We start from the raw sequence: 26,062 nt of genomic DNA, 5'->3' as shown, positions 1-26,062 counted from the left end.
ATTGCAGTACCAGTTTTGGCCACAATCTTACATTATGGGCTGTATTTTGGGCATCAGCACATGGCGTAAAACTCGTTTTTCACCCGCGGAAAGTTTAATTTGGTATTTTGCACGTTTATTTTTTAAACATTGCGCCCAGGGGTGTGGCAATTAACAACCTAGGGTGGGGCCTGGCGCGTTGTCTAAAAATCGCTATCATACACCACCTAAACCTGGTCAGAAGTCAATGGCGAGTTGTTCATATGCTAATTTAAGAGCGCATGTCAACAGTCATATTGGCAGGTGCGCGCACCATCCTTCTATCATTCATGAACGCACACCAGCGCAGTCCATGCAAAGCATTACAAATTGCACGATTACAATGGGAAACATAATTAGAATAAAGATATTACGAAATACTGTACATCTCATGATGTAGTTATTCATCATTATTTGCAAATTGGTAATGACGGTTAAAAGTGATTAGGGGAGAGGTGAGAGACACGTATGGAGCACAGCTGAAGACGCAAAGTCACGAGATATAAGCAACTCCTCTGCAGGATAAATGTTGTTTTATTCAGTCATTTGAGCAACATTAGGGTAAGTGTTGCTTTTTCCAGCCTATGTTTTCGGTGGTAACCCGTTGTCAGTCAATAGTAAAAGTAACTGCATGTAACTGTCTTGTCGTTGACTGACTCCTTGGTGAAGTTAGTTTCACTTTGCCAGTGAGTTCAAATAATAGACGAGTGCAAATGTGTGAAGGCTATGCTAGGTTTTAGTAAAGCATGGTTTAAGAATGACTATTCCATACGGTCTCGCAAGCAGCCTCCTTCAAATGCGCCGTTGAATGCCAAAATACCAATGCATTTATTTGACTTATCGAGCTTTGCGCCGTTAAAGGGAATGACAGATGTCATTCTCATTGGTTTAAAATGATGTTACGCCCCAAACACACCCATATGACTGATTAAAAAACCTAGGAACACCTTGTTGCGCCATGCGCTCCACTTTTGATAACGAAACCCCTCCCAATGTGAACTGGACATCCTACTAAATTTGAATAGACTTTTGACGAGTGACGATGCACTTTAGAATGTCATGATAGGGCCCATGGTTCCTTTAAGACCACAATTAATTCTGATTCTAATTAAAAACAATATACTCATGTTCTGAAGAGACTTTTTATGTTTATTATGTAGGAGTAACAGAATGGCCACAATAATCAGGATATTAATCCAAATGAGTGACTGGTCAGAAGATTTCACAGGATTTACTCTGCAGCCTCCTTGCCCTGAGAAAGAGAAATTAAGGAATGAAATGAAATTGAGTATGAACATATGATGGCTTATCATACATTGGCATATGGGAAATTAGATTTACCTTTCCAGAATCACGGCTCTTTGCTCTCATCTTGTTGACCTGGGATTCAGCAATGTCAGCACGCTCCTCAGCCTCCTCCAGCTCATGCTGAACCTTCCTGAACTTAGACAGGTGGGAGTTGGATTGCTCCTCCTAATAATGAGAAAATATGTTTGATTAGTGCAGAGGCTTCTGTTTTGAATCAAACCAATCAGTTTTTTGTGTCTATGAAGATCCATTTAGGGTCCAGGTGATAGCAGTTCTTTTAAAACGTTTACTTTAAAAACACTGGACTGAAAGAACTAAAAGATACAAAATGTTTTGCTGTTCATCCTTCCTGTTGCATTCATTACAACTGATGATGGTGTTTGGATGAACTGAAAAGTTGTTAATCTTTTATTCTTTTTAGTCCAGTGTTTTTCATCATTTTTATTAAGACGAAAGGTAAGACATTTGACCGTATAGGCAACACAAGAAACTTACAGCTTCCTCAGCCTGTCTCTTGTAGGTTTTGACCTTCAGCTGCAGCTTGTCAACTAGATCCTGTAGTCTGTTGACGTTTTTCTTGTCCTCCTCAGTCTACAGAAAGAAAAATAATCTGTCAATCATTGTCCTCCTCGAGATAAATGCTGTTCAATAGTGGTGAAACAAACTTTGTACCTGGTAGGTGAGCTCCTTCACTCTCCTCTCGTATTTGCGGACTCCCTTGATAGCATCAACACCACGTCGTTGTTCATTCTCAACCTCACTTTCCAACTCACGAACCTTTACATAAGCAAGATTTTCATTTCACAATGTCTTCATTTTATTTATTACATTCTGAATATCTCACCCAAGTTTAGTCACTTACCCTGGACTCCAGTTTCTGGAGTTGTTTCTTGCCACCCTTCATGGCCAGATTTTCAGCCTCATCCAGGCGGTGCTGCAGATCCTTCACAGTGACCTCCAGGTTCTTCTTCATCCTCTCCAGATGAGAACTGGTGTCCTGCTCCTTCTTCAGCTCCTCCGCCATCATGGCAGCCTGAATAATGGGAAATTGTGTTTTAGATCATCCAAGCTACGTACAGTATTTAGCTCATAATATACAGTACTAAAGTTCAAAACAAAACATTGCTTACATCAGTGATGGCTTTCTTGGCCTTGTCCTCAGCATTTCTAGCCTCCTGGACGATGTCATCAACCTCACCTTGGATCTGAACCAAGTCAGCCTCAAGCTTCTTCTTGGTGTTAATCAGACTTGTGTTCTAACGTTCAGAAATAATTTCAAATATGTTATATGGCGAAAAATATTTTGAAAGAACTGCGGGTATGATTGAAAATATTTTTTTTTTGGTGAGAAAAATATATCCCCACCTGAGAGTGCAGGAGGCCAACACGCTCACTGGCATCAACCAGCTCCTGTTCAGCCACTTTGCGGCCTCTCTCTGTCTGCTCCAGAGCAACTCTGAGCTCCTCAATCTCAGCCACCATCAGGCCGTTCCTGCGCTCCACCATGGCAACCTGCTCCTTCATGTCTTCTTGTCCTCTGACAGCATCATCAAGGTGCAGTTGGGCATCCTAATAAAAAACATGGAATGACAAAAGATGTGCCATACTACCAAGAGAGAGTTCGGACAAAATCATATAATATTGATTTATGGACATTCTTCAACTATTAACCAAATAGTAATTATGGTAAGATGGGATCCTTGTACTATTTTATTACATAACTGACCTTGAGTTGACCCTGCACATTTCTCAGTTGTTTCTGGGACTCGGCAGCCTGGCGGTTAGCATGGCTCAACTGAATCTCCATCTCATTGAGGTCTCCCTCCATCTTCTTCTTGATTCTCAGGGCATCATTTCTGCTCCTGACCTCAGAGTCCAGAGTGCTCTGCATGGAGTCGGCTATCCTCTGGGCATTCCTCTTGATCTGCTCCATCTCCTCATCCTTCTCTGCAAGCTTCCTGTCAACCTCACCCTTGACCTGGTTGAGTTCAAGTTGGACACGAAGAATCTTGGACTCCTCATGCTCAAGAGTTCCCTAAACAAGAAAATGAAGAATTTTAAAATATATAAAACATCATCATTTCCGTTACTCACTGTGTAGGAAAGCCTGTCTGAATTTCTACCTCAGCCTCCTCCAGGGCGGTTTGGATCTCGGACTTCTCAGTCTCAACAGTCTTCTTGGCCTTCTCAAGCTCATGGATGCTCTTTCCAGTCTCACCAAGCTGCTCAGTCAGGTCAGAAATCTCCTCTGCAAATATGCGGTTATATTAGAGTAAACATATTATCTGAAAGTTTGAAAATATTTTTTGAGTGGGATATGCGTTGGGCTATTTTGACTCACGTTGCAAATTCTTGTTCTCCCTCTTCAGGGTCTCAAGGTGGTCAAGAGACTCCTCATAGGAGTTCTTCATCTTGAACAGCTCAGTGCTGAGAGAACGAGCCTCTTTCTGAGCACCCTCCAACTCTGCCTGACCCTCCTCGTACTTCTGCTTCCATTCTGCCAGGACCTTTTAGAAACAGTTGTTGTTGTGAGTCTTATACTTATTCACCTACATTCCACACCTGAATGATGTTTTGGAGGTGTTACCTTGTCAAAGTTTCTTTGCTTCTTGTCAAGGTTGGCAGCTAGACCATTGGCTCTCTCCACATCAATCATGAGGTCCTCAACCTCACCCTGGAGTCTCTGCTTGGTCTTATCTAGAGAGGCACATTTTGAGTTGGTTGCCTCGATTTGCTCCTCAGCCTCCTGGAGACGCTGGGCAAGCTTTTTTCTGAAGGAAAAAGCATCAGATTTAAGACGGAAAACATGATGATTTTTTAGAAGTGAACAAAATATTTCCAAAACTGTGTTTTTGCATCTTTAGCACTTACTTGGACTCTTCAAGCTCCTCAGTGCGCTGGATGGCATCAGTTTCGTACTTGGTCCTCCACTGAGCAACCTCGCTGTTGGCCTTGGACATGCCACGTTGAAGCTCAGCCTTTGCTTCCTGCTCCTCCTCAAACTGCTCCCTAAGGAGGTCGCAGTCGTGGCGAGCTGACTGAACAGCATGAGCCAGGGCGTTCTTGGCCTGTTTGTTTTAACAAGTAAGGGTGTTTATGAAAGCATTTCCCCAAATGTGATTGATGTAATCCAATTTCTTTATGTCATGCATAGGTAACAGTACCTTGACTTCCTCTTCATTCAGTCTCTTCAGCTCCTCAACTTGCTGAGTGAAGGCCTGTTTGCTTCTGGTCAGCTGAGACACAAGAGCATCTTTCTCCTCAACCTGGCGGCCAAGCTCACCATTTTCAGTCTGAAGTCTTGCTCTCTGAGCACTGAGGTCATTGACCTGACGGGCACCCTCATCACTCTTGGCCTTGATTTCACTGAGTTGGTCTTCAAGGGTGCGGCACATCTTCTCCAGATTGGTCTATTTATGATAATGTCCATTAGTAGCAAAAAGTTAATGAAATTTGTAGGTTGATTTGTTTACAAGATAGCATGAGGGTAAACATCTCACTAACCTTAGATTTAGCAACAGCCTCCATATTGCTAGAGAGATCATCAATCTCCATCTTGTATTCACTCTTCTCCTTCTCAAGCTTCTGTTTGACACGTTGGAGGTTGTCAATCTGCTCTCCCAGCTCAGCCACGCTGTCAGCCTGCTTCTTGCGGAGAGCTGCAGCAGTGGCTTCATGCTGCAGGGTGGACTCTTCAAGGTCACGACGCAACTTCTGGAACTCAGCCTCACGCTTTTTGTTCATCTCAATTTGAGCAGCAGTGGCACCACCAGCTTCCTCAAGCCTTTCACTAATCTCCTCGAGTTCCCTGGAGAGATCAGCTCTCTGCTTCTCAACCTTGGCACGAGCTGCACGCTCAGACTCAATCTCTTCCTCCAGTTCCTCAATGCGGGCCTATTGAAAAAAAATATTATGGTAGTAAGACAGAAAACTGCAAAAACGCTCAGAGTTTGAGTTGGTGGAGAATAATTAAACCTGAAGCTCCTTGATCTTCTTCTGCAGCTGAGCACCAAGTGATTGTTCATCTTCAATCTTACTAAGAAGTTGACTTGTTTCAAAGTCCTTCCTGATTAAAAAAGATTAAAGAAAAGGAAGAATCATTTCTGAAGTTGGCTGCATACATGGAAATTGAACAGTGATATTTTGTAATAAATAATGCCTTTACTTCTTTATCTTCTCTTCAGACTGCTGCTTGTCATTCTCCAGATCCATGATGGTCTCCTGGGCCAGCTTCAGGTCACCCTCAAGCTTTCTCTTGGTTCTCTCAAGGTCCATACGGAGCTTCTTTTCTTGCTCCAGGGAACCCTCAAGCTGCCAATTTGAAGTGTGAGGTGAGTACCGTTATGTTGTAAATGGTCAAATTTCAGTGTGAGAAGTTGTCAAATGTTGATTTTTGTACTTACATCATCCACTTGCTGTTCAAGCTTAGTCTTGGATTTGGTCAGAGTGTTGACTTTGTCTTCCTCTGCTTGAAGATCATCAAGAGTCTGCTGGTGGGCCTCTTGGAGGGCTTTCTTCTCCTTTGTCAGCTTAGCAATGGACTCATCCTGAGAGGCCATCTCTTCAGTTAGGTTCTTGACCTGCACACAGAAAGTTTTATATTAGTGAACAGTGTAGATAAGACACTATATTTCTGACAGACTTCATTGATCGGCCCTTTATAAATCCAAACCTTGTTCTCGGTGGCATGTTTCTCCTTCTCCACTTTGGCCAAGGTCAGCTCCAGATCATCAATGTCCTTCTTGAGCTCAGAGCACTCATCCTCCAGCTTCCTCTTCTTGGCAGTCAGCTCAGCATTGATTTCTTCTTCATCCTCCAGTCTCTCAGTTGTCTCTTTGAGCTTGGCCTCAAGCTGGATCTTAGATTTGATAAGACCCTCACACCTCTCCTCAGCATCATTGAGACCCTCATTTCCCTATTGTAAATACAAGATGAGAGCATGACAATACATAATTTGAATTGAAAACACAATGCTGAGACTGGGTAGTTGTATGATTATGAATATTGAAATGGTACACTACACTTACAGATGCCACTTGCAACGCCAGGTCATTCCTCTCTTGCACCAGAGCCACCATTTTCTCCTCTAGCTCCTTCTTCCTGGCTGTTGCCTTTGCACACTCCTCTTTGAGTTTCCCAAAGTTCTCCTTCATGTCAGCCAGCTCCTTCTCAGTTTCAGCACTCTTCAGCAGAGGCTTTATCTTGTAGTAAACCTTCATCCAAGGCCAGTGCTTGACATTCATGAATGAACGTATATTGTATTGGATGGTGTAGACAGACTCCCTACACAACAAGGGTGGTGAAATGTATCCTTAATTATAGGTTGTAGAATTATAAGTACATGAATCGTGTAGAAAGTATGGATATCAAAATCTTATAGCAGTCTTTCAGACTTCTGAGTTCTTTTGATATACAAATGTACCTCCTTTCCATCATCTTTGAAAACTCCCTCCTCATCAGGTATGCACGGCAGAGAGCCTGAGTCATTGTGACCAGGGCAACCAGTTTCTCATCTCGCATCTCCTCAAGATCACCCAGCAGACCAGCTTTGAAGAACACCTGAGGGATGAATGAAATTATAAGCACCTATTTCACACAGAAAAAGGCTGTGCTCTAGTTTGTACTCATGATATACAGATAATAGATTGCATGAAACCTATCTACCTTTGTGTGTCCAAACATGTATTGCGTGTGGTCAACATCAATGGATCCCAAGAGCTTCTCAGCAGCCTTCTTGTTATCAATGAACTGGCCGTCAGGGATGACACTGGCATTTAGCACTTTGTATCTGGACGGAATAAATACTGGTAAATGTTCATATAGAGCATTACCTTTTCCTCTCTACATGCAGTATTGAATATGTGTAATACTTCATTGGCTTTCTAAGTTCACCTCTGCTTGAAGTCACCATAGAGGATTCTGCTTGGGAAACCCTTTCTGCAGATTCTGATACCCTCCAGCACACCATTGCACCTGAGCTGGTGGATGACCAGGAAGTTCTGCATATAACCTGTCAAATACATGTCATGAAATCTTCTATTCTTAGTGTAATGCATGAACAATGCACACATCTTTATTGACTACCAAGCGCCCTTTACCTGGTTTCTTAATTTCATTTGGAATCAGACAGCGCACAAAGTGAGGATGGGTGCTCCTCAAGTTGGTCATCAGTTTGCCCAAGTTCTCCTGTTGAGATAAGAATGCAATCAAAACATCCCCTCCCCTTTCTTTTAGATGATTGATTTGTTTGTTATTGGTTTAATATACACACCCTGAACTGTGATGACACAGTCTGCATGGAGCCACCCTTCTTCTTCTTCTTACCACCACCACCACCAGTCTCTGTAGACATACACATTATTTAATAATTGCGGTATGAGTAATGCACATATATACATATAAATATATCATATTTTTGCATTAGCTTGTAGACTTGTATAGTTTTTTTGTTACCCTCAACAACAGGTGGGTACAAGACAGGCAGGAGTTTTACTCCTGACTTCTGGTACAGCTGCACAACAGAATCGTTCAGTGGATCCTTGTTCTTGTCCAGCCAGCCAGTAACATTGTAGTCGACAGTGCCGGCATAGTGCACCAGGGAGAAGTGGGCCTCAGCTTTGCCCTTGGCTGGCTTGGGCTTCTCAAAAGCCTTATTTTTGCCAAGATGCTGGTCATACAGCTTGTTCTTGAAAGTGGTGTCAGAGGCCTTGGGGAACATGCACTCCTCTTCAAGGATGGCAAAGATTCCCATAGGCTGTTGGAAAAATGAGCTTAGTTTTAAAAGTGGATATTATAAAACAATACAAATCTAGTACTTGGATCATTGGACTGATTAAAACTGACCTTCTCAATGAGCTCAATGCAAGCAGCTAAGTCCATGCCGAAGTCAATGAACTCCCATACAATGCCCTCTTTCTTGTACTCCTCTTGCTCCAGAACGAACATGGTGTGGTTGAAGAACTGTTGCAGTTTCTCATTGGTGAAGTTGATGCATAGCTGTTCCATGCTGTTGTACTGTGATTAAAAATAGTTTGTAATATGAATGTCCCTTACTGAAATTATACGACTTTGTGGTGTGAGTGAACAATATGAAAAATGGTAACTCATGCTTACATCAAAAATCTCAAAGCCAGCAATATCCAGCACACCGATGTAGAACTGCCTTGGCTGTTTAGTGTCCAACATCTGGTTTATACGGATGACCATCCACAAGAACATCCTCTCATAGATGGACTTGGACAAGGCCGACACTGAGTTATTGACCTGAAACAGAATATTCAAGCAGTGGTCATCCTATGCTCAGACCAAAAAGTAAAATGGGTCACTTCCAGGCTAACGAGTTTTGACTAAAAACAGTAAAATCAAACTTTCTCAAAACACATCCGAATGACATGATTTTGATGTCAACTCAGCGTATGTACTTCCAATTATCCGTAAATTGATCTAAAGTGCATTTTACTCCGGATAATTCCTTTAAGTGAACTATTTAGTGACTAAAATAATACCTGTGGCACAGTCTGACCCTTGGTGACATACTCATTTCCGACTTTCACTCTTGGGTAGCACAAAGCCTTCAGCATGTCAGCGGAGTTCAGGCCCAAGAGGTAAGCAACTTTGTCAGCATCTAAAAATAGTGCAACAGTGAAGCATTTTGGTGATTTGAATCTCATATCCCTAAATCAAAATGTTTGTCCAACATAGTGTTAGGTTAAAGGCTATATGTCTCACAAAAACATAAAGGTATCTGAGTGACCATTGTTTTGGAAATGTTTGTCTTTAAATTAAGATAGATACTTTCTTAATCCAGAGGGAAATTTAGAATATGAGAATACATATGTTGATAAATAACATGGTGTGCACAGTGTGGGATTGTTAACGTTACTGCTTGACAATCAGTCATCCCGGGTTCACTTTCCGAATCTGCCAGTGCCAGTCCGTTTTTGTAATTTTTGATAAAAGTGTTTACAAGATATCAGTCATATTTTACTTTAATTTATAAAATTGCGGCTCCGCTGCCCATCAGGGTTCTGTTCTCCCTGTCGGGACTTATTTTCCGATAATTACCGGTGGACAATTACATTATCCCTTACATAATACAATTACCTCAATAAATAAGAGTACCTTGTAGTTATTACTAGAACTGACTGATTCAGTAGAGTGTAATGTACCCTCAGTGCCATCAGGCTCAGCCTGCTCCTCGCGCTGCTTCTGCTTGAATTTCATGTTGCCATGATGGAGCACAGCACCAGTCAACTTGTAAATGGTGACTTTCTCCTCTGCACTAAAACCCAGGATGTCAATGGCATCCTAGAATGATAAATTATTTGATTATTTTAAATCTATCTTCAAGAAATTGAAGAGAAGAAAACCCATTATTGGAAGACTTACATCTGTGGCATCCAACTCCTCTTTGTCATCAATGCTCGCCACAGCGATCTGACCCTGACTGCACATTGGGAAGTCATAGGGGTTGCTTGTGATGAGAGACATTTCTGTCGGGATTAAAAAATGATTTTACAAATTCATACAGAAAATACAGAATTACATTTATTGTTTTTTGACCATTTGGTGAAAATAGTAACCATACCTATAATTTCAGGCTTGTGGTTGGTCATCATCTGGAAGAAGATGTGGTAGCCTCTCTCATCAGGAAGCTGGAATGTCACTCTAGACTTCTCCAGCAGGTCTTTTTACGCAGGGAAGGATGTATTTTAATTTGATACATTTAAGGCAATAAAATAACATTTCTATTTGGAACAATTATACTTACAAGTCTCAATATCAGCACTAGCCAGTTTTCCAGTTGTGGCAAAGTGAATTCTGATGAATTTCCCCTGTTTGAGATTACATTTTGATATAACATGTATTCATTTAGCTCATGCTTTTCACCAAAGCAGGTTACACATAAGGAAATATTCAAGTATTCAATAAATATTAGAATATTCAGTAATAGACCTAAGAGTAACAATAAATACTGCCTTTATTAATACAAAAAGCAAAATATGATCGTGTAGAGGTTTAAGTAGACATCGGAGGATGTTTTGAAAAAGAGATACTCATAGATATAAAACAAAGTGCAAGATAAGTTCGAGTTAAAAGAATAACCCTAAGAAGTTGATTCTATCTAAAAACAAAACAACATGTAAGAGATTAGATGAGAAACTAAACTTACGAAACGTGAAGAGTTGTCATTCCTCACAGTCTTGGCATTACCATAAGCCTCCAGCAGTGGGTTTGCAGCAATAATCTGGTCTTCAAGGGAGCCCTGCAAGTCAATCGATATATTGTTACTGAAGTTAATGTCTGTGTTGCCATGTGATAATTAGCCTATAAATATGCAAGGGGTCCTGTACCTTAATTTTTCCACTGCTGCCTGCTGGTGCTTCTGATGACTTCTTACCAGCCACTGCAATTGTTGCAAAGTACTGGATGACACGCTTGGTGTTTACAGTCTTGCCAGCACCAGATTCTCCGCTGTGTTAAACAGAAGATATTGCAATTTTCTATATCATAATTACAAAGCATACCAGAAGAGTATACAGAAGATAAAGTAAAGGTTTCGCCTTTTAATAATGTAAAAAGTTTTAAGGGATGCATGGACACTTACGTGATCAGGACAGACTGATTCTCTCTGTCTGTGGGGCAAAATAGAGATTGACAATGAGTGGTTCATTTTACATAAATGAATCAAATATATAATGTATTATTCAGTGATGGATTTAAAACTGAAAGTATACCTTGGAGCATGAACTGAAATGCGTTGTCAGAGACAGAGAAGATGTGGGGCGGGGCCTCCACACGCTTCTTGCCTCTGTAGGCATCCACCACTTCTTGGTCGTATACTGGGAGCCACTTGTAGGGGTTCACAGTGACACAGAAAAGTCCAGAGTAGGTCTAGAATGAGAAAATAAAGAAGATTGGTTGTTCAGCTTTTCAAATTCACTTTATTTTCTGAATTTGTTGTAAAGTGTAATGCTTACATAGATCATCCATGCTGCATAACGCTCTTTGAGGTTATACAGGACAGAGGCTTCATTGAGGTGGGTCATCATGGCCATGTCCTCAATTTTGTCGTATTTGGGAGGATTCAAGGGGAAGACTTCGTCTTCCTTCACTGTCCTTTCCTAAAACCAATGTAGAAAACAGCTTTACCAAACAGATGTATTCAAGAAACTTTCTGTGAAAATGTCATTTTAACATCAGAGCAATTTCAACATCCTTGCTAAAGTACCTCCTTGGTTTCAAGCGTTTCCACAACGACTTTGCCACCTTCCTTCTTTTTAATTGTACCCTTGACGTACAAGTCCTCTTTATCAACCACAAAGCAAGCAGTCTTTGCATCAAAGGGCCTGGATTGGGCCTCCATTCTCTCCTTCTCAGGCTTACGAAGGTATATGGCAGCTTTGCCATACGTGGCCATATCACTGTCCCCCATGGTTGCTGGTTACTGCATTAATCATAAACATGAAACATGAAACATCATCAACATAAAGTGCTTTGCACAATTAGACATGTACAGGCACGGTACTGTAAATAAAGTGGTTGACAGTCTTAAATGCTAAAATTCTATGTCTTCCCCCTTAAAATGCAGTAATTTTTTTTACCTTATCTGGGTACCTTACCTAGCCCCCCCAACATTGCGCTATGCCTACTACAGAGGGCACTGTTCCCACCTATTTTGGCCTACCATCAAATGCTTGACCTCTTTAGAAAGCTCAGACCCTGTAGTTGCTTAGGAAAAAAACAGAATAAGTGTGTTAAATACTGCTACGGAGTTGCTAGAATATAGTTTTTTCTTTCTGCCTAATAACAAGCATCTCTGAACTGACCGCATTTCAGCACTCTAGGTGAATATATCAAGGCCCAATGAGCTACATGTACTTATTGCTTAGGATATACACTGAAGCTAGAACTTAGGGAAGCACCAAAGGCGGAGGAGGGAATTTTCGACTAAATTTAATTGAGACATAGTAAGATCTGACAATGTAAAGCACTATACAGAATGTACATGAAAAAGGATTCCCAAGAGTCCAAACTTCCAAATGGCTTATATTATTAATATGCTACATAGCAATATGGTGCATACAATTAAATTGATTTAGAATGTTGGAGGGAGATGGGGGAGGGGGCTAGGGGTGCCATAAAAGGCCACCCGTCTCTTAACAGGTTCATGCAATAGCCAAGCCAATAGCCAAAAATAAGGCAATTATAATACTAACTAGATGTTACTTCCAACATGGGAGGTCAACATATTTGGACTTTTGTCGGCCATCTTGGATTTTTGGTATTACATTTGCAGTTACAACTGCTCACCACTTGGAGGAAGGCTCTGGTGTTAAGCAGTAGTGTCTACTGAAGTGCCTGCCTGATATGTAAGGGATAACGGCCACCGAGGTGTCCTGTTATACGGAATTAATGGACGAGGGCGAGTGTCAAAAAACGAGTTGCCTACGCCTGAGTCCATTAATTCCGTATAACTGGACACACCTCGAAGGCCGTTATCCCGCTTATCACCCGGTTGCCACTGTAAAGCAAAGGAAACACGCGGTTTCGTTTAAAAAGAAGCTCAAGTTCAGCTTTTTGTACAACTTCCATTGGCCCTATAGCAGCGATAGCATGGACAGTTAGCTTGTTTACAGTTGATTCCATTTTTGCGAAGCCTGCAACCGTAGTCCTACTATGGTTGTTATAGTTACTATTCATAAGCATTGATATGGAACGGTTATTCAGAATTAATAGCCACCCCACCAGCCAATCAGGAAAGAGTATTTCTTCTCTCCGGGTGATAAGCAGTTACAACACTGCAACCCTTACATTTACATGGAAATGGATGGGTGAAAGAAAGGTTGCATATGTCTATACAAATAAGACCTTGAAAAGGAGCTACACCTGTGCCAGCAATAATATGTAAATGCTCCCTGAAAGATCTACTTTACTAGAAAGCAAGTGTCTAGTTTGTTTTAATCATTTACCTGTTCAGATAAATCAGATAAATTGTAAATCAGATGTACCTTACCTTCTCCTCCCAAAAGAAGATGAAATTTCCTGTTGTTATGAGTATCTAAAAAAGAATAAAAAATAAAAAAACGCACAAAGACAAGTATTTCAGTATATCAATTAACGTAATATAGTAACCGTAAGTGTATTAATTGCTTTAGCGATGAAGAGACACATGACACATTCTCTAACTGTGTCTGTGTCTGTGGAAGACTTACTGTGCACTGGATCCCCCCTGGCCTCTGCTGCTGCCCTCCCTCCCAGCAGGTGCTTTTATTGACCCTTTTCTGTCAACTAAGCAGAGCTCTATAAGGCAAGATGTGTTGGTTGATTGATGTGCTTGGAAACATTTGACACCTGGAGAAGCTCATTATGATGGCAATGTTGAATTGTTTTATGAATGTTTTACCAACAGAATAGTTCAGTTGACATATACTTTGATGTCAGTGTTCTACAAATGCAACTGTTATCATATCATATCATATATGTCTGCCCCATACGTCTGGTTGACAATGCATTTTTGCTTCAAGCTTTCTTGTTTGTATTTATCTGGCAGCTTTGTGTTAGTTTTCAATAGTTTGTAAATCACTTTACTATATTTAGTTTCCCATTAATTTGTAGGCTCCCTGAAATAAATTGCATGTAATTAATATATCCATCAAAAAATAATGTGTGGCATTCTATATATGACCACCACACATACGTAGCATCTATCACTAGTTTTGGCAGTGATTTAAATAGCAACTTTTATGGCAATATTCCAAAAGTGAAGAGCACTGCAGTTTTATTACTGGTGTTTGGTGACATATTTCTTCTAAGCTCTATATATGCCTGGACACATGCACTACCAAAAGATTAAGAATTAAGAAATTAAAGCTTAAAATTAGGTATCACAAATAATAAGAAACAAGCCTCAACCAGCCTCTATCTCCATAGTTGAAACACCATGTTGTCATATTTATTGTTAGACTATGTATTATTTTCTGTTCAGTTTAAAGGCGATTGTATCATTGCAAAACAAGTGTTATTAATCTTATATTGATTGATTTTAAGAAGTCTTCATCAAGTCAAATTTGCTCAACAGACTTGTAGTGGTTCTCGCTACATTCCTGCAGTGTTGCCAATTTAGCTACTTTTGGCCGTCTCTGGCCACTGAAAAGCTTCTAGCAACTGACAACAAATCTGGCGAATTTTTTTCTGTTCATGTTATCCCGATTCCCTCGGTTTGCTCAGGCTGAGTGCAGCAGCACAAAGCGTGAGAAAAACTTCTCGCAATGATGGCAAACGTTGTTGAAACGTCAGAAAGTCTCCCCTCTCATGCCTGTTTCGTTAGTGAATTATCGCGAATTCGCCCAAAGCGTTGTCCCATGATTATAAAAGTAATGACTGGCCTATGTAGTATCGGCCCATTTTATTACAAGGAAGTAGATGTTCTATATATCTAACAGCTCAATGGAAGGTGCAGCAACTTCGGGTGAGATTACAACCAGAGAGTCAACGAGACGAGAGCAATGCCACGATGGCAGGGAAACAGGGACACGCTTGCCAGCATCGTTCAACAAGAAATTTGAAAAAAAGGAAAGTAGGCTACAACTTCATTCACAAGCAAAGCAGATAGTTCTAAATCATACTGTTAGAAAAATGTTAGAAAAACCTATAGTATTCGTTTAGGCTATGTAGAACGTTGTCAATGCAGGACTGTTGGCTGAGTAAAAAAAAAAAATCTGTCGGTCTGTCCGAGTGACATAAGCCCATTGTGTAGCCAAATATAGCCATTGCCGTATGGTTAAATTGTATGTAGCCTATGATGAAGTTAAAATCAGACTTCAAACAGTACAAAGCAGGAGCAGTTGGGAATAGTTTGGAAATGACTGCTTTTCAGCCACCTGGTGCTCATTCTATGACAAGTAAAGTGTATCAATTATTATACAGAGGTCAGAGAGATTTATTCATCACACACAGTTATATCAGCAGGCTATAACAGCAGTGAAATGTAAGCTAAGTATATTAAATATATTTAAATTAGGAGGGGGGAGGGGGGGGGGGGGGGGGTACGACGTACTGGCGTCATATGTAAATTAACATGTGACATCACCTAGCCACATTTAGCGACTTTTGGAGCTGGCTTTAGCTACTTTCCATTTAAAATAGTTGGCAACACTGCATTCTTGGCTGCTGTTCTGGCCCCACAGCACTCTGTAGCAGAGGCAATTGCTCCAAGACTATAGGGGAAGCTCAGCCTCCTCTAAAATATCACGGAAAACCGCATCAAATAATACTGTAGCCTACTATTCCAACTAGAACATGCTAAAAACGTGTTCAACTTCATGGATAGGTTCAGGTTCTCAATAAGGTTTTGCCGGTCATTTATTGTGATTTCACAGCCATAATACATTGCTGTGACGAAAAACATGCACAAAACCCATAGATGCTTGGCTTCACTGGACTTTCAATGGCACTGCAGAGTGGGCTGATCTCAGTGCAGAAAAGCTAGACGTTTATTGGACAAGCGCCACAAAATCGTCATTTCCAGGGAAGCCCGGCGTCTCTGGGAGTGAATGGGACAGCAGGATGGTTTCATAAAAAATCTAAAGTTTAGTTTCATGTGCTCACGCGAAAATTTAATGTGCCCACGCGAAACTTTCATGTGCTCACGTGAAACTTTTATGTGCTCACGTGAAACTTTTATGTGTGCACCCAAAACCTTTTCACATGAAACTTTCACGTGAGCACATGAAACTAAACTTTAGATTTTATTTTGCTCATGTCCCCTTAGGGGCTCCGTATAAAAGCTCACCAGGGGAGATTAAAAATGAAACAGCAAGGCAGATGAACGTACAGAATAGTCACAGAGAAATAACTCTAGTAGGCTAGCCTATTTAAACTCCCCCCAAGCTGCCATGTCTCAGAACTCTATACTGTTTGGTCTATTCTGGGTTTTGGAATAATTTTTGCCCTCAAAGAACAATATAGCACCTTAATAATATTAATTTAATAATTGACCATTTTTATCAGAGCTTCCCCTATTCTAAAGAGCAGCAACCACCACTGCTCTGTAACACCACCCATTCTCGATTCTCCTCACTCTCACTCTTTAGCACTGCACTGCCCAGTCTATGGAGACAGAACAACGCCAAAAAGATTGTGTGCCCGTGAAAAGATATTCACATGTGTAATAGAGTTTTGTCTTCGAGAATATGATTTGCACAAGTGTAGAACTGTTTTGTAACTGTGGAATTAATTTGTCTGTGTGCAAAAAAAAATGCGTACCTGCAGAAATATTTTGTGCACTTGTGAAACTTCTCGTCCTTGAAAAAAGCCATCATGCTAAGTGTACCTTGCGAGGAGATCATGCTAAGTGTACCTTGCAAAAACGCAACACAGTTTTTTTAAATGTATTTTTTTATTGAAGACAGTAGACAGTAACATTACAGTAGCCTACAGCAGCAAAGACTCTAACAGTAGGTTGTCCATTTGACTGGAATGTCTAGGTAGTTCAAAGGTTTAAGTACTTTATGAAGATATACAGGGGTCTTTATGCCTCAACTAAGTTGATGTTGCCTATATAGAACAATTCATGTTCATAGAAAAACAAGGTCACTAAGACATAATATATTTCATACGTGTGTTGCAGCATGTAGCCTAACGTTAGCTGCCTGGCTAGGCTTACAATGAAATGCAAATGAAATGTCAGCTACCTGAAAAGTTTGAGTGTTTAAACTAACACAGTGGTCTATTTGATGGTGTTTAGGCCCTGACTAAGTTTGTGTGATATATAAACCACAATCCTTCATACAAGTACCAATGTTCGTCTAGAAAGTTTTTAATCACATTAAGATTTTTGTGTTATAGCCATAGAAAGTAAAAGACTCCGCCATGTTGGTCAGTGATTTCGCTGTGTGGAAACCTACCGTAACGGACTTTCCAACAATCAGAGGCATCACTGTGGGATTGATCAGGATTGTGGGTAATGAAGTACAGTACTTATCCAAGTCATTGCGAATAAAAGACATTTATCTCAAAACCAGGTTGGTGCCCCATGAACTTTTGGCGTCTATATTAGCGTACAATCGCTTAGTCATGACGTAGCTGGTTTTAAGTCCATCGACAGTTACAATTTTATGGCTTATACCACAGTTGTTCCTGGGATTCTGTCTGTGTTTATGGTTTAGCTTAGTTGAAGTGTGACCACGCATATACCTTTTCACAATTTTGGATGGGTGCTGGATCAGAGAAGTATAACTCCAAAAGTAAAAAAGGGAGAGAGATCCGCACACCATATAGCTCCTTTGAAAGTTGTTTTTATTTTGCGTGCAACGTTTCGAGCCCCTGGCTCATTCTAAGGCTAATCCAGAGTTCTCGCGAGAGCACAATTTTAATCTGCTCAGCAAGTTACTCTGGTAATGAGTAATGATGCTCGTTACCTATGCCCAAGAAACCGAGCTGCACCAATCGTCGAAGTCCGGAATCAGTCATTAAACATTGGTTGTAGTGTTATCCAATTGCGTCGAAGTCCGGAATCAGTCAGTAAACTTTGGTCGTAGTGTTATTCAATTGTGTGCAGTGATATTTCCAGATGCAAGCTTGGTGCCACCCCTCAAGTTGGGCCATTTCCGTTACTCGTGGCCAGACCCTTAATCTTTATAGATTTCATGGCTATAGATGTTGAACACTCCACCATACACTCCGGAAGTGAACATACCGGTATGTGTGTAATATTAATTAAAATGTCATCTAAGAATATTATATGTGCCGTGCATAACATAGACCTAATGTTGGCAAGAATGTTTGCCTCACTAACGTAAACGTTAGCCGCACAACATATGGTTCGAAATTCCCTAATCTTTCATTACTTTACAGGTTTCATGTGCGGTTATTGTCTTCATTGTCCATACTTGTGAAGTGCATTGTTTAAGTATCATAAATAACGAGTTTTAATGCTGAATTGAATTATTAATGGTTATCAAAGGAACACCTGACTAAAGCTGCAGCAAGTGGGATATGACGGCCGCAATCAGTCGCAAGTCATTCACTGACCAAGTAACAGAATGCTAGCGAGTCAGGGGCAAAACATGCTCACAAAATGAGAAATGTAAAGGATGTGGGTATTCGTAAATGTAACTTTTGAGCCATAATCCATGTCCAAGTTGCTAAAAACAAAATGCAAACTGTGATATTTTGTGAATAAATATGTGAAACTTAGCAACCAGACTGACTCAACAATCATGATGTAAAAGTGTGTGTTTTTTAAATCAAATCAGTGAAACAGTGAAAATTGTTTGTTGTCCTGACTATAGTGTAATAAAGTCTATTTCAGCTGTGTGTCATTCAACCCAGTGGAGAGGAAATTTCAAAAGAAGATGTTGTCTAGTGTCTATTTCTTCAGCTTAAATTAACATCAGTGTAAGACCATTGTGGTGTAACCTGTATCTTGATTTCAACCAAAAAGCTATAAGATATTTTTCTTTATACAACTTGAGGTCCAACATCTGAAGAAAACACCTGAGTCTGTGAAGGCTCTGGACCTATATATGTTTCCCGAAAGAAACCGAACAACCTTTCTTAAATTATAGAGACCATCCCCAACCATTATAAAATACTCTCTCAACATCAGTCTTCACCTCCAGGCTCCTAGCTAAATCTGTTTTTTGTTGTTTTTTTGCTACAGTACTTGCTTAACAACTTGTAGGGTAAATGCTGTCCTGATCCGGCAGAGCAGGAACCTGGAACATGTTTCCCGAAACCTTGTTAATGCTATGTTGTTTGTGAGTTATACGTACATTAAAACTCCAACGATGTTGATGTGTGCCCTGAAACTTTCGTAGCTAGCTGTGTCATATTTCTATAAGGTATATTAGGGTTGGATTATGAACATGCTTTGCCATAGAAAAACACACAAAAATGTTTTTTACGTGATCCCTTTGACCCAGAAGGATGTGGTATGTATCAATGGATACCTAGACCAACAGTAGTCTGTAGAAAGAGATCTCCGAATTCCTGTAGCATAGCAGCTGTTCTATTTCTATTCTGGAGGGGTGGGGGGTGCAGTGTTCCTACCCCAACACCAACACCTGTTTTACAAGTGATAAGACCTACTCAGAGTGTGGCAGAGTTTGCCCTATTAAGAGTTTATCGTAATTATTTTGGAAACATTATTTTAAGGTAAAAAATACTCTTTACGGGGCCCTTAATTTAAGAAAAAAAGGAAAACAAGACGTCAAAATAAATATATTTCCTTTTATTTTTAAGCCCTTTAAAAATCTGAGTGTTGCCCACACTATACACATCATATTTGATAATGATTACATGTCATGACCATCAAACAAATCTCACACATCCTCAAAACTATGTCAATAACAATATTTGATGTCTGAAATGTGGATTTAGCCAGTCCCAGACCAGTACTGAGACTATCGTTTGCCAGGTAGGAAATTTATTTCAGTGCTTAACTGTTACATATGCATATGATTAGAATAATAGAATTTGGGTGATGTTGCAGTTGACCTTGGTGATTTTGCAGTCTGCATATATCCCTTCTCTTCTTCCAGTTAGCTAAGCTACCTTCAGAACTCTATTAGGATATGTTGTGGTCCCGTTTGGAAAAATGCCCAAATAGACACTAGTGTGGTCAGCATGGTGCTTAGTTTCAGACCAATGCTTGACCTCATTTATAAATACTTTCAAAACATTTCATTTAGGTTTAAGTGATAGTTATTGGAGCCAGACCCAACTTAATCCCGCCCACACAATTTGAGGTCAGGAAGTTCGGTCTGACATGCACAGACTTAATTTTCTCATATTTCCTAAAGATTGACTTGTGTTGCTGAAGAAACTGACAATCAAAGGCCAATCAAAATTCAAAACCAAATAAAGCTTGTGCCAATATCTTGTGATTTAAAGGTTCAAAGTCCTCAACATTTGACATGGTGCATTGGTACCATATTCATATAAAATGTTGTGAAATTCTACCCATAGGGGTGATGAGTGCAAGTAGCCAAGCTAAGTTGATGAAAATACGTTCAGTCCTTGGTGGAAACCAGTACCTTGGGGTATGATTGTGTGATCTTGTAATGAGTGAGTGAGTGAGTGAGTGTGCCTTTGAACACATATATTTTTGTACAATAATTTTGTACATGTAAATTCACATGTATACATAACCAACTATTTGGGAAATAAGTTTTCAATGTAAATAAGTAAATTCACAGTGACATGTCAGGAGGTAATTTTCATGTTCAAGTTTATTGTCATGTATACTTATAAATAGACATTTATCAGTAGCCTAATGAATTTTCTTATGCTCAAAGGCCAGCACAACTTTAAAAAATACATTAAATAGTAGAATTAAAAAGGACTGAGGTGTGACATGAGTACTAAGAAGATAAAAAGATCAAAAACTAAAGTGGTAAATGCAATAAACTCTCAGGAGGTGTGAAAGTTGAACATATTATGAGGAAGTGTAGTTCAGCATCTTGATGGCTTGTAGATAGACTGTATCTGAATCTGCTAGAACAGGTCCAAATGCTCTTGTACTTCTACCAGATGGCAGGAGGGTGAAGATACTGTGGCTGACCAGGCTTTTGTGTAAGAACAATCCACAGAGATAAAGGAATCATAATATTCCAATTTATAAAAAAATGAGATGTAATATAATGGTTTAATTGTCCAACACAAAATAATTGTTTGTTACCTTAATACAACACCTTAATTAGTTATTGTTAATGTCATGATTAAGATATTATATATATATACACATTATATAATATCTCTCAATCACTTTTTAGTACACCATACAAATAATATGGACAATACATTCACCACTAGCAGCACATAGTACCTATAGTTTTGTAGTTTTGTACATGCAATTCTGCAAACCAAAATGAATAAATGGTATAATGGTAACAGCTATAATTGCTATCGTTTAGTTTATTTGACGCCTAATTATGACAGAAATGGCCTCTATAAATATCCCTGGATAACATTTTGTAAATATATGTATTATTTAAACCCTGGTGATGAAACATTTGGGTGTATGAGGAGAAACTAAGGGTAGATGACTGTGGAGGGGGTTTGGGTGTAGGAGGAGAAACTAAGGGTAGATGACTGTGGAGGGGGTTTGGGTGTAGGAGGAGAAACTAAGGGTAGATGACTGTGGAGGGGGTTTGGGTGTAGGAGGAGAAACTAAGAGCAGATGACTGTGGAGGGGGTTTGGGTGTAGGAGGAGAAACTAAGGGTAGATGACTGTGGAGGGGGTTTGGGTGTAGGAGGAGAAACTAAGGGCAGGTGACTGTGGAGGGGGTTTGGGTGTAGGAGGAGAAACTATGGGCAGATGACTGTGGAGGGGGTTTGGGTGTAGGAGGAGAAACTAAGGGTAGATGACTGTGGAGGGGGTTTGGGTGTAGGAGGAGAAACTAAGGGTAGATGACTGTGGAGGGGGTTTGGGTGTAGGAGGAGAAGCTGCATTTAAGAGCAGATGACTGTGGAGGGGGTTTGGCTAGTGCCCAACAACTTCTCTCCTTGTCATGTTGTCAACACTCAGCAGCTTGTTATGACTTCCCAAGTAAATTATTGCGAGTGTTACAGCCAGCTATCAACCCTTCCCCTAAGCATTTACTACTGGCAGTATCATGTTCCCAAATAAGTCATTATATATGGATCCTACGTTTCTAAAATAATGTTCCCCTCTAGATTAGAAATACATTATTTACATATAAATTGAGCTGTATCAATGTGGCAATCCTGTTTCCTATGCGTCTGACCAAACCAAATCATTGTTTATTCTTGCAGTGTTATATTTTATGGCAAAAAAAAAAAAATTACAAAGCAGCATCTAAATGGTGGCCTGAAAACACAAGAATTAAGAATTACAACTGATAGTTTAAAACACATGGACTAGTTGCCATGTTTAATTGAAGGTCTTTTCATATTATTTTTCTAAACATAGTGCCTTTGTTACTTTTCATTTTCCTTTGTTACAAGGTATTACTTACAATAGTCTCAAAGTAGCTCTCTGAGACATTTTATTAATAATTTAACTATAGATGTACCGCAGATCGGTACAAAATATGACCGCCGCCCAGTCCAGCACATTTTTTCCACAAAAATAAGTCACGCTGAAAGGCATCTGGGCCTCGGCTTCATTATTCATCAGTATTCAGTCAGGGCAGATGTCAACTTTCAGCTACCCACCTCCCCAGTGTTGTGCCTGAACGCGTTCATTGAACGAAAGTATTTCGCTCATATTTTGAGCGAACGTCAACTGAACGTAAACTGTAACAACTATATTGCTACTGCCTGATAAACGTTGTGAACTCGTTCATTCTGGTATCTGTGAACGGCACGCTCTTTCAGTTTAACCTCGTTGAATAGGGTGCCAGATTTCTACAGAGCCTTCCACGCGAAAAATCGTCTGATAATTTGCTGCGCAATTGATCAAGAAAAAAATCTGACTAAACCTATATGACCGCTTCGCTGTGCGGCGGTCATAATAATCTACAAACATATGGCTACTAAGATTGCAAAGTTTGAAATGTATTCATTTGATACTTCATCATATAAGCCACATTACTGGATTAGATCAATTCAATGTCATATTTTCAACGTGTAGCAACCTTTACACAAGTACTTGAAATGTCCCACAGACTCTGCCAAAATATTTCAGTAGTGCGCATGCAAGTGTATAAATAATTACAGATATTTCAAAAGATATTTACTTACCCCTTGGATCGTAAAGCTGTCCCGTTTGGACTGCCAGTAGCTCCTAGCCAGATTGTAACTTTAGTGCTAAAACCCTGTCCTATACAAGGTAATATGGAGAGTGTCTGATCAAGTTACTTATTTACACACACATCTGAACATGGCAGCTTTGACAACAACATTTTTGCTGTGGCTGCTTTATTTATTTCTGGCAGCTGCAACAGTTGCAAAATCAGTGGCTGGGCCATCAGAATATAAATCTTGGTGAGATCAAATGTTATTGCTGTTTAAGGCGTAGTGCCATTGAAATTAACTATGTGTCCACAAGTCATACACCCCCTTCACCAAGATATTGGTTTCTTGAAAAAGTTGCATGATGATCGGGCTATATTTTGCACCCTGGTGCATGGCGTAAAGCTCGTTTTCCACTGGCGCAAAGTTTAATTCCTTATTTTGCACGTTTATTTTTTAAACAATGCACCAGGGGTGTGGCAATTAACAACTTAGGGTGTGGCTTAGCGCATTGTCTAAAAATAACTATTGTACACCTGGTCAGAAGTCTATGGCGAGTTGTTTATATGCTATTTTAAAAGCGCATTGTCAACAGTCATATTGGCAGGTGCACAAAGCACCATCCTTCTATCATCCATGAAAGCACACCAGCGCACGTCCATGCAAAACATTACAAATAGCGCGATTACAATGGGAAACATAATTAGAATAAAGATATTACGAAATACTGTACATCTCATGATGAGTAGTTATTCACCATCATTTGCAAATTGGTAATGACGGTTAGTCAGTGATTAGGGGAGAGGCGAGAGACACTTATGGAGCACAGCTGAAAAGGTATAACGCACGTCACGAGATATAAGCAACTCCTCTGCAGGATAAATGTTTTTTTATTCAGTCATTTGAGCAATATTAGGGTAAGTGTTGCTTTTTCCAGCCTATGTTTTCGATGGTAACCCATTATCAGTCAATAGTGAAAGTAACTGCATATAACTGTCTTGTTGTTGACTGACACCATGGTGAAGTTAGTTTCACTTTGCCAATGAGTTCAAATAATAGAGGAGCGCAAATGCTTGAAGGTTATGCTAGGCTTTAGTAAAGCATGGTTTAGTGGAATGACTATTCCATACGGTCTCGCAAGCAGCCTCCTTCAAATGCACCGTTGAATGTCAAAATACAGATGCATTTATTTGACATTGCGCTTTGCACCTTTAAAGGGAATGACAGATGTCATTCTCATTGGTTTAAATGATGTTACGCCCCAAACACACCCATGACTGACTAAAAAACCTAGGAACACCTTGTTGCACCATGTGCTCGACGTTTGATAACAAAAACCCTCCCATGTGTGGACTGGACATCCTACTAAATTTGAATAAGCTTTTGATGAGTGATGATGCGCTTTTGACTGTCATGATAGGGCCCGATATATCTGTTCAGCATGCAGAGCGGTTTTGGTTTTCTCTGCTTTTCAGGCTCTGACAGTAGGTTTACATGCACTGTATGAGCAGTTCTAGGATCAGACCTTTAGAGTGTCTTGAATATCTTTCAGAATGGGCCTACATTAAAGGTGCTCTAAGTGATGTCATACGTTTTTTAGGCTAAAACATTTTTTGTCACTTATAGCAAACATCACCTCACCATCCACTAGCTGCTTGTGTCCTGAATACCCTGTAAAAAAACACAATATCTGTGGACAACACAGGCTCCAAAAACAGCCACAAAACAACTTGGGCAAACCTTGGCCATACAAACATTTGCTGGAACAAACTGTTCCAGCAAATCACAGACGAGATGCACATTTAGGAGAGTTTCAATTGCACGGGAGGGGGGGAGGAAGTAGCGAGCTAGCTTTCTGTTTTGTTTGAACGTCAACAGAAGTGACGATACCCAGCATCGTTTAGAGCGCCTTTACAAAAAAAAAACCTGATTGACATCTATTTTTTCAAGTGGATAAATCTTTTGGTGGGGCAGTCCCTTCGACCCATTTGAACGAGCCCCACTGATATGCAGTGCCTTACAAATGTCATCACCCCCCCTACCATCCCTGCTAAATGAATCATTAAACTGCCAGATTCCTAGCCAGATTGTAACTTAAGTGCTAAAACCCTGTCCCATACAAGGTAATATGGAGTGTGTCTGATCAAGTTACTTATTCACACACACATCTGAACATGGCAGCTTTGACAACAACATTTTTGCTATGGCTGCTTTATTTATTTCTGGCAGCTGCAACAGTTGCAAAATCAGTGGCTGGGCCATCAGAATATAAATCTTGGTGAGATCAAATGTTATTGCTGTTTAAGGCGTAGTGCCATTGAAATTAACTAGGCATGTGTCCACACAGATTTTTAATACTTCAACGTTTTAAAGTGCTTTTTTAATTACTGTATACTGCCATCTTTGTAATGTGTATTTTGATTATTTAAAAATATAATTATTTCTAACATTGTTGTTAGAACTGTTAGAATTGTTATTATATTATATCATATCTCATGAAGTCATACACCCCCTTCTCCAAGATACTGGTTTCTTGAAAAAGTTGCATGATGATCGGGCTATATTTTGCACCCTGGTGCATGGCGTAAAACTCGTTTTCCACCGGCGCAAAGTTTAATTCCTTATTTTGCACGTTTATTTTTTAAACAATGCGCCCAGGGGTGTGGCAATTAACAACTTAGGGTGTGGCTTAGCGCATTGTCTAAAAATCACTATTGTACACCTGGTCAGAAGTCTATGGCGAGTTGTTTATATGCTATTTTAAAAGCGCATTGTCAACAGTCATATTGGCGGGTGCACAACGCACCATCCTTCTATCATCCATGAACACACACCAGCGCACGTCCATGCAAAACATTACAAATAGCGCGATTACAATGAGAAACATAATTAGAATAAAGATATTACGAAATACTGTACATCTCATGATGAGTAGTTATTCACCATCATTTGAAAATTGGTAATGACGGTTAGTCAGTGATTAGGGGAGAGGCGAGAGACACGTATGGAGCACAGCTAAAAAGGTATAACGCAC

The 26,062-nt window shown here is 40.0% G+C and overlaps 1 protein-coding gene across 3 annotated transcripts; it reads right to left on the bottom strand.

The window, feature by feature from the left end:
• Window positions 1-1,185: 1,185 nt before the first annotated feature.
• LOC121711255 (myosin heavy chain, fast skeletal muscle-like) lies at window positions 1,186-25,196 on the bottom strand. Of its 3 annotated transcripts, XM_042094662.1 has the most exons (38): window positions 11,558-11,773; window positions 11,307-11,450; window positions 11,064-11,220; window positions 10,934-10,961; window positions 10,680-10,800; window positions 10,499-10,591; window positions 10,097-10,160; window positions 9,914-10,012; window positions 9,715-9,818; window positions 9,495-9,633; window positions 8,832-8,950; window positions 8,440-8,589; window positions 8,170-8,340; window positions 7,780-8,080; window positions 7,598-7,668; window positions 7,425-7,512; window positions 7,219-7,336; window positions 6,991-7,114; window positions 6,749-6,885; window positions 6,354-6,609; window positions 5,999-6,241; window positions 5,730-5,906; window positions 5,492-5,637; window positions 5,302-5,392; window positions 4,831-5,220; window positions 4,491-4,736; window positions 4,198-4,394; window positions 3,914-4,097; window positions 3,668-3,833; window positions 3,450-3,574; window positions 3,053-3,361; window positions 2,692-2,895; window positions 2,457-2,582; window positions 2,189-2,359; window positions 1,999-2,103; window positions 1,822-1,917; window positions 1,360-1,491; window positions 1,186-1,270 (listed from the first exon to the last, which is right to left on the bottom strand). In XM_042094662.1, exons 1-38 carry the CDS (start codon window positions 11,759-11,761, stop codon window positions 1,250-1,252), a joined length of 5,817 nt encoding a protein of 1,938 aa, XP_041950596.1. In that variant the 5' UTR covers window positions 11,762-11,773; the 3' UTR covers window positions 1,186-1,249. The 3 variants fall into 3 exon arrangements, with proteins under 3 accessions (XP_041950596.1, XP_041950597.1, XP_041950598.1); XM_042094663.1 differs by lacking the exons at window positions 8,832-8,950; window positions 9,495-9,633; window positions 9,715-9,818; ... (6 more) ...; window positions 11,307-11,450; window positions 11,558-11,773 and adding exons at window positions 22,706-22,710; window positions 25,191-25,196 and having other exon boundaries at window positions 8,440-8,559; XM_042094664.1 differs by lacking the exons at window positions 8,832-8,950; window positions 9,495-9,633; window positions 9,715-9,818; ... (6 more) ...; window positions 11,307-11,450; window positions 11,558-11,773 and adding exons at window positions 22,706-22,710; window positions 23,165-23,170 and having other exon boundaries at window positions 8,440-8,559.
• Window positions 25,197-26,062: the final 866 nt, after the last annotated feature.

Source organism: Alosa sapidissima, chromosome 6 (assembly GCF_018492685.1).
Source record: "Alosa sapidissima isolate fAloSap1 chromosome 6, fAloSap1.pri, whole genome shotgun sequence".
Lineage (NCBI taxonomy): Eukaryota > Metazoa > Chordata > Actinopteri > Clupeiformes > Clupeidae > Alosa > Alosa sapidissima.
Note: the sequence above shows the minus strand (reverse complement) of the source record. Positions and strands in the feature narration are given on the sequence as shown.